General features: G+C 31.9%; 1 protein-coding gene across 2 annotated transcripts in view; it reads left to right on the top strand.

Annotated features, from left to right (window-relative positions):
• LOC132714304 (HEAT repeat-containing protein 5B-like) overlaps positions 1-13,516 on the top strand; it is a 34,187-nt gene that overhangs the window by 2,885 nt on the left and 17,786 nt on the right. For both annotated transcript variants that reach the window (XM_060697145.1, XM_060697144.1), the window contains exons 3-14: positions 1,997-2,105; positions 3,985-4,134; positions 7,283-7,460; positions 7,773-7,915; positions 8,374-8,623; positions 9,075-9,227; positions 9,475-9,725; positions 9,931-10,042; positions 10,376-10,528; positions 10,692-10,791; positions 11,405-11,514; positions 11,763-11,926. In XM_060697145.1, the coding sequence (XP_060553128.1) occupies positions 1,997-2,105; positions 3,985-4,134; positions 7,283-7,460; positions 7,773-7,915; positions 8,374-8,623; positions 9,075-9,227; positions 9,475-9,725; positions 9,931-10,042; positions 10,376-10,528; positions 10,692-10,791; positions 11,405-11,514; positions 11,763-11,926 (1,873 nt within the window). The remainder of the gene's footprint in view (positions 1-1,996; positions 2,106-3,984; positions 4,135-7,282; positions 7,461-7,772; positions 7,916-8,373; positions 8,624-9,074; positions 9,228-9,474; positions 9,726-9,930; positions 10,043-10,375; positions 10,529-10,691; positions 10,792-11,404; positions 11,515-11,762; positions 11,927-13,516) is intronic.

Genomic DNA, 13,516 nt, shown 5'->3' with positions numbered 1-13,516 from the left:
TGATTTTTTCCTGTTTGTCAAGTAATGGTTGTCTTAACTGCTTTTGTTTGGTATTAACTTATTCTATAGTAATTGACATGTATATGGTATTATTGTCTCCTGTCATTTGCTTTGCTAAATGTAAAGAGGGGACTGGGAGAGAGAGAGAGAGAAAAAGGGGCTGGCCTGCAAAAAACATCAATAATTATTACAATGTATAAGAAATAAGGCAACATTTATAATTATGGATATACTAAAAAAAATGTCATTGAAGAAGCATTATACAATATTAGCTATCAATAGGTTATAAATGATAGCATTGTTTAATAATACTGGGCAGTTGTTGTCCTCCTGTCAACTTAAGTAATGTTTTGTAAACCGGTATATCACTTTAGACATTTTACACAGCTTCCACATTTTAGCCTCTAATGTTTAAAGTCCTAATTGATACCAAGCAATTTTCCATTAGTTTGTTTGTCAAACTGTAAATAAACAATTTGTTGTGACTGTGAGAAGTGAGTGCAGTAAGTGAAACATTAGAGGTTGTATGATGTGTGGAGGTAATGATAAGATAAATGATACAGGCTGATTGTCTAGACCAGTCAGAGACTGTATGCCTCACTTGTAACCAGTGCACTTGTATATGCCATGGATGATTACAGTTGTCAAAAATGTTCTTCTTATAAATAGAAACAATATGTGGTGGTCAGAGAAATTTCTTTCCAGGGTTATATAGTACTTTTGTATAAGTAATTTTTTTGTATTATGTCTTTGTTAAAGATATATAAAGAATATGTTCTTTATTAACTGCTGGAAAAAATGTTCTTTTTCATGTTCTTTAAGGGAAGCATTCTTTTTGCATATTGTTTAAATTGTTTTCAATTTTTTGTCACATTTTGTAAGTAGTAATGAAATGCACTGAGTGATTTTAAAGTTTTTTTATAATTCCAAACCTCTTCTTAATATCACTGAAATAACAAACTACCAGATACCATCTAAAGACAGACTTGAGTAATATATGATTTATATTGTATATCATGTAATATTAGACTAGAGATACTAGTAATGTATATTGATGACAATTATTATCTTCGGAAATAAGTATCAGACTTCAACTTTTGGCATACTGTAAAATAGTGTAGACAGAAGATTGATGTAAAACATCATTCTGTAGATATAATAATAATGATTTCAGGTCTGCAATAGCATGTCTGGTAGGTATATGTGAAAACTTACTCTGTAGATCATATACTAAGTATGAATAATTTCAGGGCAGTGGGAGCATGTCTATGAGGTATATATATCAGAATTTAGTATTTAGATATTACATGAATGATTTCAGTGCAGTGATGGCAGGTATATTTGGGAAGATGTAAATATAACATGAAGGATTTCAGGGCAGCAGTAACATGTCCAGCATGTATATTTGAGAACTTACTCTTTATATATAAAATAAATGATTTCAGGGCAGCGGTAGCATGTCTTGGAGGTATATATGAGAACTTGCTCTATAATATAACATAAATGATTTCAGGGCAGCAGTAGCATGTCTAGGGGGTATATATGAGAACTTACTCTATAACTATAACATAAATAATTTTAGGGCAGCAGTAGCATGTCTTGGAGGTATATATGAGAACTTACTCTATAACTATAACATAAATGATTTTAGGGCAGCAGTAGCATGTCTTGGAGGTATATATGAGAACTTACTCTGTATATATAAAATAAATGATTTCAGGGCAGCAGTAGCATGTCTTGGAGGTATATATGAGAACTTACTCTATAACTATAACATAAATGATTTCAGGGCAGCAGTAGCATGTCTTGGAGGTATATATGAGAACTTACTCTATAACTATAACATAAATAATTTCAGGGCAGCAGTAGCATGTCTTGGATGTATATATGAGAACTTACTCTATAACTATAACATAAATGATTTCAGGGCAGCAGTAACATGTCCAGCATGTATATTTGAGAACTTGATCTATAAATATAACATAAATGATTTCAGGGCAGCGGTTGCATGTCTAGGGGGTATATATGAGAAGATGGGACGTATGACAGGTAGATCTTATGAGGAAACAGTACAAGCTCTTATCAAATCTCTAAAATCTGCTGAGGTAAACTTATTTTCTGACAATTATAGTTTTATTTGATAATTGTTAAAAGCCAAATAAGTTTAATAGAAGTTGCTGAATTATTTTCAGTAAAAGTGAAAACCACAACTTGTTAATACAAAAACAGTGTTAGGATTTTATTTTAAGGTTAAATTATAAATTATTGGTTGATTAAATAGTATTCAAAGAAAGAAAAGATGTTGGAGAAACTTGTTGTGTTGGTGTTTAGAAACATTAGTTCAATATTTATGGATCATCAATACTTACCATTTATATTTTTGACTAGAAATATGATGTTTTACCAATGTTATACTAGTTAAGAGTATCATATATTATTATTAAAGATCAATACATTTTCATTTCTGTAGTGATTTTGCCATAAACAAGAATGTAAAAAATAGAAATAAGAACCCACAAAGGTTATACAACGTCAATCCTTATTCTATTTTAGATGTAGTAGACTGTCTTATATTACCTAGTGTCATGAAAAATCCATTTATTGTAAATGTCATGATTGTAAGAGAAAGTAAAAGTAGTTTTTTTTTCTCCAGTTATATGGAACATAATCCATGGGTAGGAGTGTTAAATTAGTTGTATTAGACTGAGACCTAAATTGATGCAACAAATTTCCTCGGAAATTTCCACATTGAGGAAATTGATTGAGAAAATTTCTCACATGACGAAAATCAATCCAGAACTACACTGGATGGTTTTTCTTGTATTCTCTCTCTCTCACAATATTCAGACACATTTTATAATTACAACACAAAACTGTCAACTTGAAATGCTGTCGGCTGATTTGATAATGTACATGTGTTACATTCAATGCCCATCATGCCTTTTTGTTTCTCACAATTTTACTGAAAGTCAGTAAGCCTCTATTGATTTCCTTTGAAATTTTGTTTTAATTTTTTGGCATGATGAAAAAAGATGTTCAAAAATTTGTTGCACAGTCATGAAGTTTTAAAGGAGAATTTTTAGATGGGAATTTTTTTATATTGTTTGCAAGGCTTTATGTTCTTTTCTTAATTTTCACAAATGTGGGTGAAAACTTGAACTACAAAACATTTTTAAGGAGGCCTTGGTAATCATTTTCTTTGTGCATTTCAGTTATGACCAATAAAATTTAGGGATATACAATATGCTTTGAAACTATAATGCCAATTTATTTTTTTATCTATTACTCACAATTTTCCTTGTTTATAAAACATTTATAATTATTATATGTTTGAAAAATACCTGTAACCTCATTGGTTAAAACAGCAGTTGACAGAACAAATCATAAGTCATAATCATTGGAGGAAATAATATACTCACTGGCTGAATTGGATTTTCCCAATTTTAAAAATAAAATCAAGGTCATATTTAATAATTAACTACGGTCTGCATAAAAACTGATTGTTGCATATTTTGCTATACATGTAATTTACTCTAGTGAATTTTGTTTGTTCAGCTTTGGAGTAGCTACTAAATGTCTGATGTCATCTTTTTAATATGTGTCTTTTTGCACGGTTCAATGAAAACAGTCTAAATATGCTGTTTTGTTTTTCCTTATTTGTCCTCACTCTTTGTGTTTTTTTTGTTGTTTTTTTTTAAATCTTATAAATCTTTAATCTTTATAAAGTAATTGTTGACTAGTTGGTCATTTAATATATAATATTCATCAGCAGAATGTCATATTGGTCTGGGCCATCAACTAGGTTTATATGACATTCTACCAGTGAATATCACATGTTTAATGGCGCACTAGTATCAAATTTATCTTGTTTAAAATAGGAAGTACAACATTGTTTAGAAATGTTGATGAAATTTCCATTTAGACCCTTGATGTAATGGAACAGAGACTGTGAGCTAACTAAAATCTAGCATTATTTTATTTTAGTCACAATGTCGTGGAGAGACAATGATGACGTTAGAGAAGATAGTGAAAGGTTTAGGGACGGCAGGACAACAGTCATATAAAGATGTCTATAAAGCAGCTAAGGCAGCAATGACTGATAGAGCGATGGCTGTTAGAACAGCTGCGGCAAAGGTATATAATTATAGCCATTTATAGCTAACTTCAATCTACACAGATATCATGTGGTAAAGCTCTTTAATTTGTTCTCAGACATTGTTAGTGTAAAAAAGGCAGAGATTGTGTACTTAAAACATAAAGGCTAGACAATGAAAGTTCTGTGTCAACTTGTTTATGTATATAATTTACTGATATGTTTATGATGGTATGTTTTATACTATATGTTTTACACAATTTGATGCTACCTGCAGTATATGTACCTAGAATTTCTCCTTACAAACAAATCTTTTACCCTAGAGTATGTTATATTTGAAACAAAAAACTTCTTAGAGAAGAAATATTGAGTGGCATCATGCTGTGAATTTTATGTAGAATTTAGGGAGGGAATAAATATATCATGCTTTGATTTCATGATTGTAGATTTTGCCTAGTGAAAGTTTATTATGTATACAAATGCTAATCTTGTTTGTCCAACTGTCTCAAAGCTATCAGTTGTAATGATCTTTAAAGGTCACAGTTACAGAGGTAGGCCTGTTGACCAGACTTTACTGCTGTTTAATTTTAGCATTTTGATATTAATTGTTACCCTGCCGTACTCCAAAATGATGAGCCTTTACCACCAGTATAGACTCAGTCCGAGCCAGCCTGTACTTCCATGTAGTCTCACCAGGCTTTATATTGTTGACTGACTGACTTAAAATTTTCGTACTGTAAAGGGTTTGAATTTTCATCGGTGCCAAATCTTAAAACAATCACACTCAAGTAAAGAAATTTAGTGGATTTAAGATTAGACTCCCTGGTGTTAACAATGAACATATTCAAGGCAGAGCAAGTGGATTATTCAAATCCCTGGGATAAACATTAATATACATTTCTCTCCTACACAGTGTCATACAGGAAACATTTTATATTCATTATCTGCTATGTCAACATTGGTTAGATGTATATATTGATATAAAGACGTTACAATGATATATCTGACAATAGTCTGTCATTTCCTTTCACTCTCTCTCTGTTCCATGAGAAGATTTCACATGCAATGTGAACATTATTCATCCAGAAAAAACTATTTTATCATCTACCAACCTAATTTTGTTTTTCATTTATTGATGTGAACTGGAGTGGAAATAATTGTTCCCTGTTAAGATTGTTTCTCAATATTAAGCCATTCATAGGAAAATGAGATATTTTAATCAAAGAAAGAAAAGCCAATAAATTCAGATCAAATGAATATAAAATGACTTGTATTGAAACTAGATGGTTTATTATACAAATCAAATAAATGTTGGAGGGATTCCAAGGAAGTCAAATCTGTGGTAAAAACCATCTTTGCTAATAGACAGAGCAAAATATCCTGGTAAAAGGGACCACCTATCAACAAATTTTTACTTTTTTAAGACTGGCCTTCATAAACAAGTTCCATGTGTATGAACCTTGGTTAATAATCTAAATTTCACATTATTAACATTTTTTATGACATACTTCTACCTATTGCTGTTAGAGATTTAAAGTTTTTTGTCTCACTTAATCTTAACTTACTGTAAAAATTATCAAATTGATACAAGTTTCATAAAGGATACAGTTTATGCTCTATTATGTCTGTATTTTAGTAAGATAGCATATGATAGAACTTTGGTTCATCCACTTCATATGAGCCGTGTCACGACAAAACCAACCTAATGGGTTTGCGACCAGCATGGATCCAGACCAGCCTGCGCATCCGCGCAGTCTGATCAGGATCCATGCTGTTCGCTTACAAACCTTATTACAAGTAGAGAAACTGATAGCGAACAGCATGGATCCTGATCAGACTGCGCGGATGCGCAGGCTGGTCTGGATCCATGCTGGTCGCAAACCCATTATGTTGGTTTTGTCGTGACGCGGCTGATATGTCTCTGACAATCAATTTATAATTACTTTACAGTGGCTAGAATTTATAGATTCTTATCTTTACCTTGTAATGGAGAAGACATCATTATCTTGTACAAGTATTTGATGAATTAATTCATTGTGAGGCTTTACAAATCTGAAGGCAAACTTTGTATATTTAATTTCTTATTGTGCTATGAATCCTTTTAAGTTTTTTTACTGTTCTTAAATTCAAATCAAGGCAACTTGTCTATTGATCAAAATCAGCATAGTAAGGGGTAGTTTGATATTTGTAGTTGAGTTTTAGTTTTGTGGATTGATTCTGGCAAATTGTTGAAATATCAGTCTAAAAGTAATTTACAATGTTTGTGAAGCAGTCTGTAGCACATTATAAATGAATGTTATAAGATTTAGATTGATTCTGTGTATATATACATCACTTGGATAATTTGATTTCTATCATCAGAGGTGTAAATGTATTAAATTATATCAGTATTGATAAAGTTGTCAGTGTATTTCCTTAGAGAGTTGACATTGTTGTTGTATGCTGGAATATTTTCACTCTGTCCTGCTGCAAGCCAGACATTAGATGACACATTGTGAATAATGTAATCTCTTCTTGACAAGTTCCCTATAGTTTGTTAGTGATTCTAATACTGTGTAGCTGACAACTTGTATGTAATTGATTAAAGGAGAAACAGTCCGATATTAAGAGAAATTCTCATTTGAAACGCCTACATTATAGATAGAGACACAGAAATAATAGAATTATAACTATATTTTTTGGAAAACTAAAGTTTTCACTACTGTTTGTAAAGAAACCATGTTCTTAAGAATATTTACACTGCTTATATTCTATATCTTTGAACATTGGGTGTTATCAATCGGTAGCTTTTGGCTGCATTTATACAAACAAGATAGTGTCATTTGCTTTGCCAAAATATCAAATCATATTAATGTGTATATTTGAAAATTGTTTATTGGGAGTATTGATGTGAATTATATAGTAATATTACTTTTATCACAGAGTAATACTCCCTGTTCCTCAGACAAAACCAATATAATGCGTTTGTGACCAGCATGGATCCAGAACAGCCTGCGCATCCGTGCAGTCTGATCAGGATCCATGCTGTTTGCTTACAAACCGTATAACATGTAGAGAAACTGATAGCGAACAGCATGGAGCCTGATCAGACTGCCCGGATGCGCAGGCTGGTCTGGATCCATGCTGGTCACAAACCCATTATGTTGGTTTTGTCATGGCGCGGCTCAGGTATATAATGTTTTTTATCAGTGTATGTACCAGCTTGTAAATGAAGCACCATTTATGTCAACAACTGAGATGGAGACTGTTGTATCGTTATGTTATCGTGCACTTGATGGTTCTAACTATGATGCTAGATACGCTGTAGCAGAATTACTGGGCAACCTGTGTGCTACCACTCTAAACCCTAAACCTAACACAACTAATGGTAAGTGTATGAGTTTATAAGAATTTTTATCTTGATCATATATTAATTTGGTAACTGAATTGAATCTCATTCCCAACACAAAAATAAACAAAAAGAAATAAAAGAAAAATTAATTTTGTCCTTTACATGAAATAAGCAAACAAAACAAGTTTGATAATCATAAGTCAAACAAATTAAAGATTTGTAATGTCTTGAACATTTTGAATCATTGACTTGTTATGTTTCACACTCTGGTAGGACGTAAAATGAGGAGTTTAATTATTTTCACATTGTTTCTTAATATTGTATTTTTAATGTGTTATAAATTTTCAGCACGCAGTAAGCCTGTTAAACTAGAGGATGTATTGGGACTGTTATCAGCTGGTTTCCTGAGAGGAGGATTTGGTTTTCTGAAGAGCAGTACCTCGAGTAGTAGTGCTGGTGTGAACAGGGAGATCAGGGTCGGAGTTACTCATGTAAATTGTTTTGTGTTATTGATGAATCTTTTTTGTGTCTTTAGAATGCTGTTAACTTAAAAATATTAAAGAGATGATAATTAAACAGTAAGAATTCTGTATGTTTATTTTTCCTGTTAGAATCACACATTCTATTGTTTCACCCACATTAAATGTATTTTATTTAAAAGATTTCAAGGTATATTCGATTCTTAATAAATAAAAATAAAAAAAATGGACAGAATGGCACTAACCTGTCTGAACCAATTACCTGCAGGAAGTATGGACATAATCCAGAAGCATATTCAATTATGTAATGGATAATAATATGACCACAAAATTATTACTAACACTCCCTAACATACACTGGTACAACAGCTGGTGTTATTCAACTTATTTGATATTAAAAGGTTATTTCATTTGTTATACTCAATTTGTGTTAAATCAGTTTTGATTACATTTTGTTCTGTATTTTTTAGGCATATGTTGAGTTTATCAAGTGTATGGGAGGACTTTGGTTAGAGAGAAATATTTCAACCTTCCTCAATCATGTGTTAGAACTTGTTGCTAACCCTCGTGCCACGCCCACTCATGTTGATGCTGTGTATGCCAGGAAATGTGTATCGTTTATTATCCGTTCTGTGATTGGTGGATTACTAGGAGAAAAAGCTCAAATAGCTGCAGCAAAAGAAATATGTCAAATCATTATTAAACAGATGAATTTTGTTGGTATGTAGGATTTACTTAGAAAAATTTTTTTTAAATCTTTTAGAATCAAAATATTTTACTCCTACACTATGTTTTTACATTTTTATGGGCAAGCTCATGTTATATCATAGACACATTAGTTGGGCTGGAATAATACTGGAATTTACTGTATTACAATACATTTTGTCATACCTTTATCATTATGATAAACAACTAATGAAATAGTTCATTTATTTTCAAAATGTATAAATCTCAACAAACTATTATAAACACTTATAATATATACTTAAAAGGTTAAATGGTTATAATCTCTCTTAGTATTCATCAAACAAAGTAAACAATGACAGTATGTACACTCTGTACTACTTTTAGCCTTAATATTATCTACTTACTTTAATCAACCTCTTTATCCATCAGCAACTAAAAACACTTAGATTTTCTTTAAAAAAAATACTACATGTCTATATTACAGGTGAAGCAAGTGCTGATGCTGCAGAGAGTAAAGCTACAGCTGCTGATATTACTGGCAGTCAACATGTACTTGTGTGTGCTTTACATGAGTTAGGTTGTCTTGTCCTTAGTTTAGGCACATCAGCTAGTCCCCTAGTTGCAGAGCCCGCTACAGGTAGGTTCTAATAATTATAATGATTTAAAAAGTGTGAATAAAACCATTTGATTTTATTAAATGAAATACAGAGACAGTGACAGCATCTGACAAGAGATATAACATAAAATTGCATAGAATATTAAGATTTAACTTCTATATTGTATGATTTCTTTATACAGATTATTATTTTGTTAAGATATTGCTTCATTTTAATAGATTTTTCCTCATTTATTTGAATGAATGTCACTATCATGTTTGGTTACAGGTATAATTGAGCCAGTAGTGTCTGTCCTAATTCATCCCAGTGCCTCAGCACGCCTGTCAGCATCTTGGTGTCTAGGCAGTATATCTGTAGCTCTACCATCACAACTTACACCCCTAGTGGACAGATGTATAGAGAGAATGAACAAGTTAAAATCTTCACCAGAAGCTGTGTCAGGATATAGTAGTGCTTTAACATCTTTACTGGGGAGAGTTTACCAGTGCCCGTTAGGTATACCACATGCTAAAGGAAAGGTAAGAACATTATATAATAAATTCATCTCCATTTACATATGAACATTTGATGTTGTTTACTTAAACTATGTTTATGTTAGTTAAAAAGGTTACTCTGGAAAATAAAGTGCTCTCAGAAATATATTAAGTCATTAAAATAAAGTAGAAAATCATGATCAAATTGAGCTATTATATATGAATTAATGGATCATTTTGACCTTTTTAGCAAATTTTCAACATAGCAGAGGAGTTACTACGTACAGCATCACAAAACAGTAGATTATCTCTACAGAGGACACAGTCTGGCTGGTTGTTACTCGGAGCTTTAATGACCTTAGGTAATTTTACTTTACAGAAAAAGTAATACACATTTCATTGTGTTCATTTTCTGTACTTGCCAACTTTCTAGCTTTTATTTTGTATCAATCATAAAAATAGTTTATCTCTCACTAATTTGTGGATTGATCAATTTGAATAATTTATGTCCTTTAATGGGAAATAATTTCTGGTGCAAGTTAAGCAGAAATAGTAACATAAATAAATTATCAGTTATTAATTTGAATTGGTCCCTAAAGTGATATTGATGATACGTCTTTTTCATTTTAATAATTTGATTATTGAAGAAATATGAGAGAGTTGTTATATAACATGTTACATATTACACTATTCAGGTTCACCTGTAATAAAGGGACATTTACCTAGAATGTTGTTGCTATGGAGAAATGCATTCCCCAGGTCTGTAAAGGAGCTTGAATCAGAGAAAGCCAGAGGAGATTCATTCACATGGCAGGTCACACTGGAAGGACGGGCCGGGGCACTAGGTGGTAAGTTAAACTTATTTTAATAGTGAAGTTGATGATAAAACTTAAAGTAAGTACTTTGTTGAAAATCCATGTACTTTACCATTGATGATTTTGGCCAGTTAAACCTTTAATTAAATTAGAAAGACTTCGCATACTGACTTATTTGTATATTTGTTTATTTCAGCGATGCTTAGCTTCTTACAACACTGTAGAGAACTGATAACAGAAGATGTGATACGTAGATTACTAGCACCTTTAGAATGTACCCTTACAATGTTAGCACAGTAAGTGGCTCATACTTTATATCTTAACGGTATAATGTGACCTGTGAAAATACATTAACTTGTAAAAATATCTTGTAAAGGATATGATTACAGCTAAAGCTTTATGTTAATGCATTCTAGTTACAATGTTTAAAGATTGAAAGGTTTACTGATCTACTTAATGTAACAAACTACATGCTTTCTGATGAAAAAATAGCAGACTGAAACCAGCCATAATAAAGTAGTTTAACTCACACTGGGGTTTGATGTGTTGTTCTCCCCTTCCACAATCTTCGAGATACAAATGTACTTTGGTTTTACATTCTTTCTTATAAATTGTCACTCCAATAAATGTTATTTTATAAATTTAGACAAGAAAAAGGACCTTGTGGTTAACATAATATGAATCTGAATTCTGAGCATACTATATTAAACAAAGATTGTTGTGCGGTTATTAACAAGATATTAAGTTGAAATGTTTGAACTTATTGAAAAACATCTAAATAACTTCATGCACATTTACTCAATTTTTGTTTCAAGAGAGCTCGAGTCATTTATTGTTTTAGTAAGTTTGTAAAAAATATCATATAATCAATTATCATGATAGATTAACAAGAAATGCTATGATTTACAGTATGCCAGGAGTAATTAAGATGTATGGTACTCATCTGAAAGCAAGTGCTGCCATGGTCAGACTGAGATTATATGATGTTCTATCTATGTTACCACCACAGTCATATGAAGGTATAATACATACACAAAATAACACTTTTTTAAAGATTTGCATTTTCAGGGATCTTTTATTAAATAAGAAAGTATATGTTAAAGGAAGGGTTTAATACAGCCTGTATTTATGTACTAATAAGATGAAAACTTTTAGAAATTCTCTGTAAAGTGTTTGTATAAAGTCGAAATTATATTTATATATCTATAAGCAAATAGCCCATGTATTGTGCAGTGATGCTGATATTATCAGTATATTTGTTATGTAGGTACATACACAAGCTTGTTACGTGAACTTGTAGCAGAATTCACTCTGACAGATAATCCTGCTAATACAACAACGTCACTTTTACGATCATTGTGTCATGTTGATGACAGCGTTATACTTGGATCCTGGTTACAGGAAACTGATCATAAAGCTGTTGAAGATCAGGTTAGTGTCTCATAGAAGCTTGCTTTGCTGTGGTAGAATTGTCTGTATCAATTAGAAGCTTTTTACCATGTGTATTCAATATTGCTATATTTTGTCTTGTCGAGCAATTGGTAAAATATCATTAAGAATATGTTTCAGTTGATTGATTTATTTCATCATTAAGTTCTGATATGTGTATTCTTAAAAATGTTTGGTTTCATAAACTGGTTCAAGACATAGTAATTCTCATAGAAAATGAATGAAAATTCTAAACTTAATTTGAAATAGCATGTTATTTGCAATGGTAATTCTATGACCATTTACTGATCAGCTTAAATTTTAACTAATGGTAAATACAGGTAAGAACCTAATTAACTTCATGATATAACTTGTACAATATAAAACTTCATATTTCTTTTTATAAAGTATTGTTGCTTATGATTTAGACTAGTTAGATATCACATTTGTATTTTTAGCTCACCTGTCACAAAGTGACAGGGTGAGCTTTTGTGATCGCTTTTCGTCCGGCGTCCGTCCGTCTGTCGTCCGTCCGTAAACTTTACTTTAAATGACATCGCCTCATAAACCACTAAGCCAATTTCATCCAAACTTCACAGGAATGTTCCTTTGGTGGTCACCTTTAAAAATTGTTCAAAGAATTTAATTCCATGCAGAACTCTGGTTGCCATGGCAACCGAAAGAAAAAACTTAAAATATCTTCTTTTAAAAAACCATAAGAGCTAGAGCTTAGATATTTGGCATGAAACATCTTCTAGTGAGTGTCTACCAAGTTTGTTCAAATAAAAGCCCTGGGGTCAAAATTGGCCCCGCCCCGGGGGGTCATTGATTTTCCCTATATGCATATAGTAAAAACTTAAAAAATCTTCTTTTAAAGAACCCAAAGAGCTAGAGCTAGGATATTTAGCATAAAACATGTTCTAATGGGTGTCTACCAAGTTTGTTCAAATAAAAGCCCTGGGGTCAAAATTGGCCCCGCCCCGGGGGTCATTGATTTTCCCTATATGCATATAGTAAAAACTTAAAAAATCTTCTTTTAAAGAACTCAAAGAGCTATGGCTAAGATATTGAGCATCAAACATGTTCTAATGGGTGTCTACCAAGTTTGTTCAAATAAAAGCCCTGGGGTCAAAATTGGCCCGCCCCAGGGGGTCATTGATTTTCCCTATATGCATATTGTAAAAACTTAAAAATCTTCATTTAAAGAACCAAAAGAGTTAGAGATAAGATATTTAGCATGAAACATGTTCTAATAAGTGTCTACCAAGTTTGTTCAAATAAAAGCCCTGGGGTCAAAATTGGCCCCGCCCCGGGGGTCATTGATTTTCCCTATATGCATATAGTAAAAACTTAAAAAATCTTCTTTTAAAGAACTCAAAGAGCTATGGCTAAGATATTTAGCATCAAACATGTTCTAATAGGTGTCTACCAAGTTTGTTCAAATAAAAGCCCTGGGGTCAAAATTGGCACCGCCCCGGGGGTCATTGATTTTCCTTATATGTGTATAGCAAAAACTTAAAAAATCTTCTTTGAAAAAACCCAAATAGCTAGAGTTTAGATATTAAGCATGAAACATCTTTTAGTGAGTATCTA

Source organism: Ruditapes philippinarum, unplaced genomic scaffold, assembly GCF_026571515.1.
Source record: "Ruditapes philippinarum isolate M1 unplaced genomic scaffold, ASM2657151v2 ctg525_1_1_1_1, whole genome shotgun sequence".
In the NCBI taxonomy this organism is placed as follows: Eukaryota; Metazoa; Mollusca; class Bivalvia; order Venerida; family Veneridae; genus Ruditapes; species Ruditapes philippinarum.
This window is presented reverse-complemented; position numbering and strand designations above follow the sequence as displayed.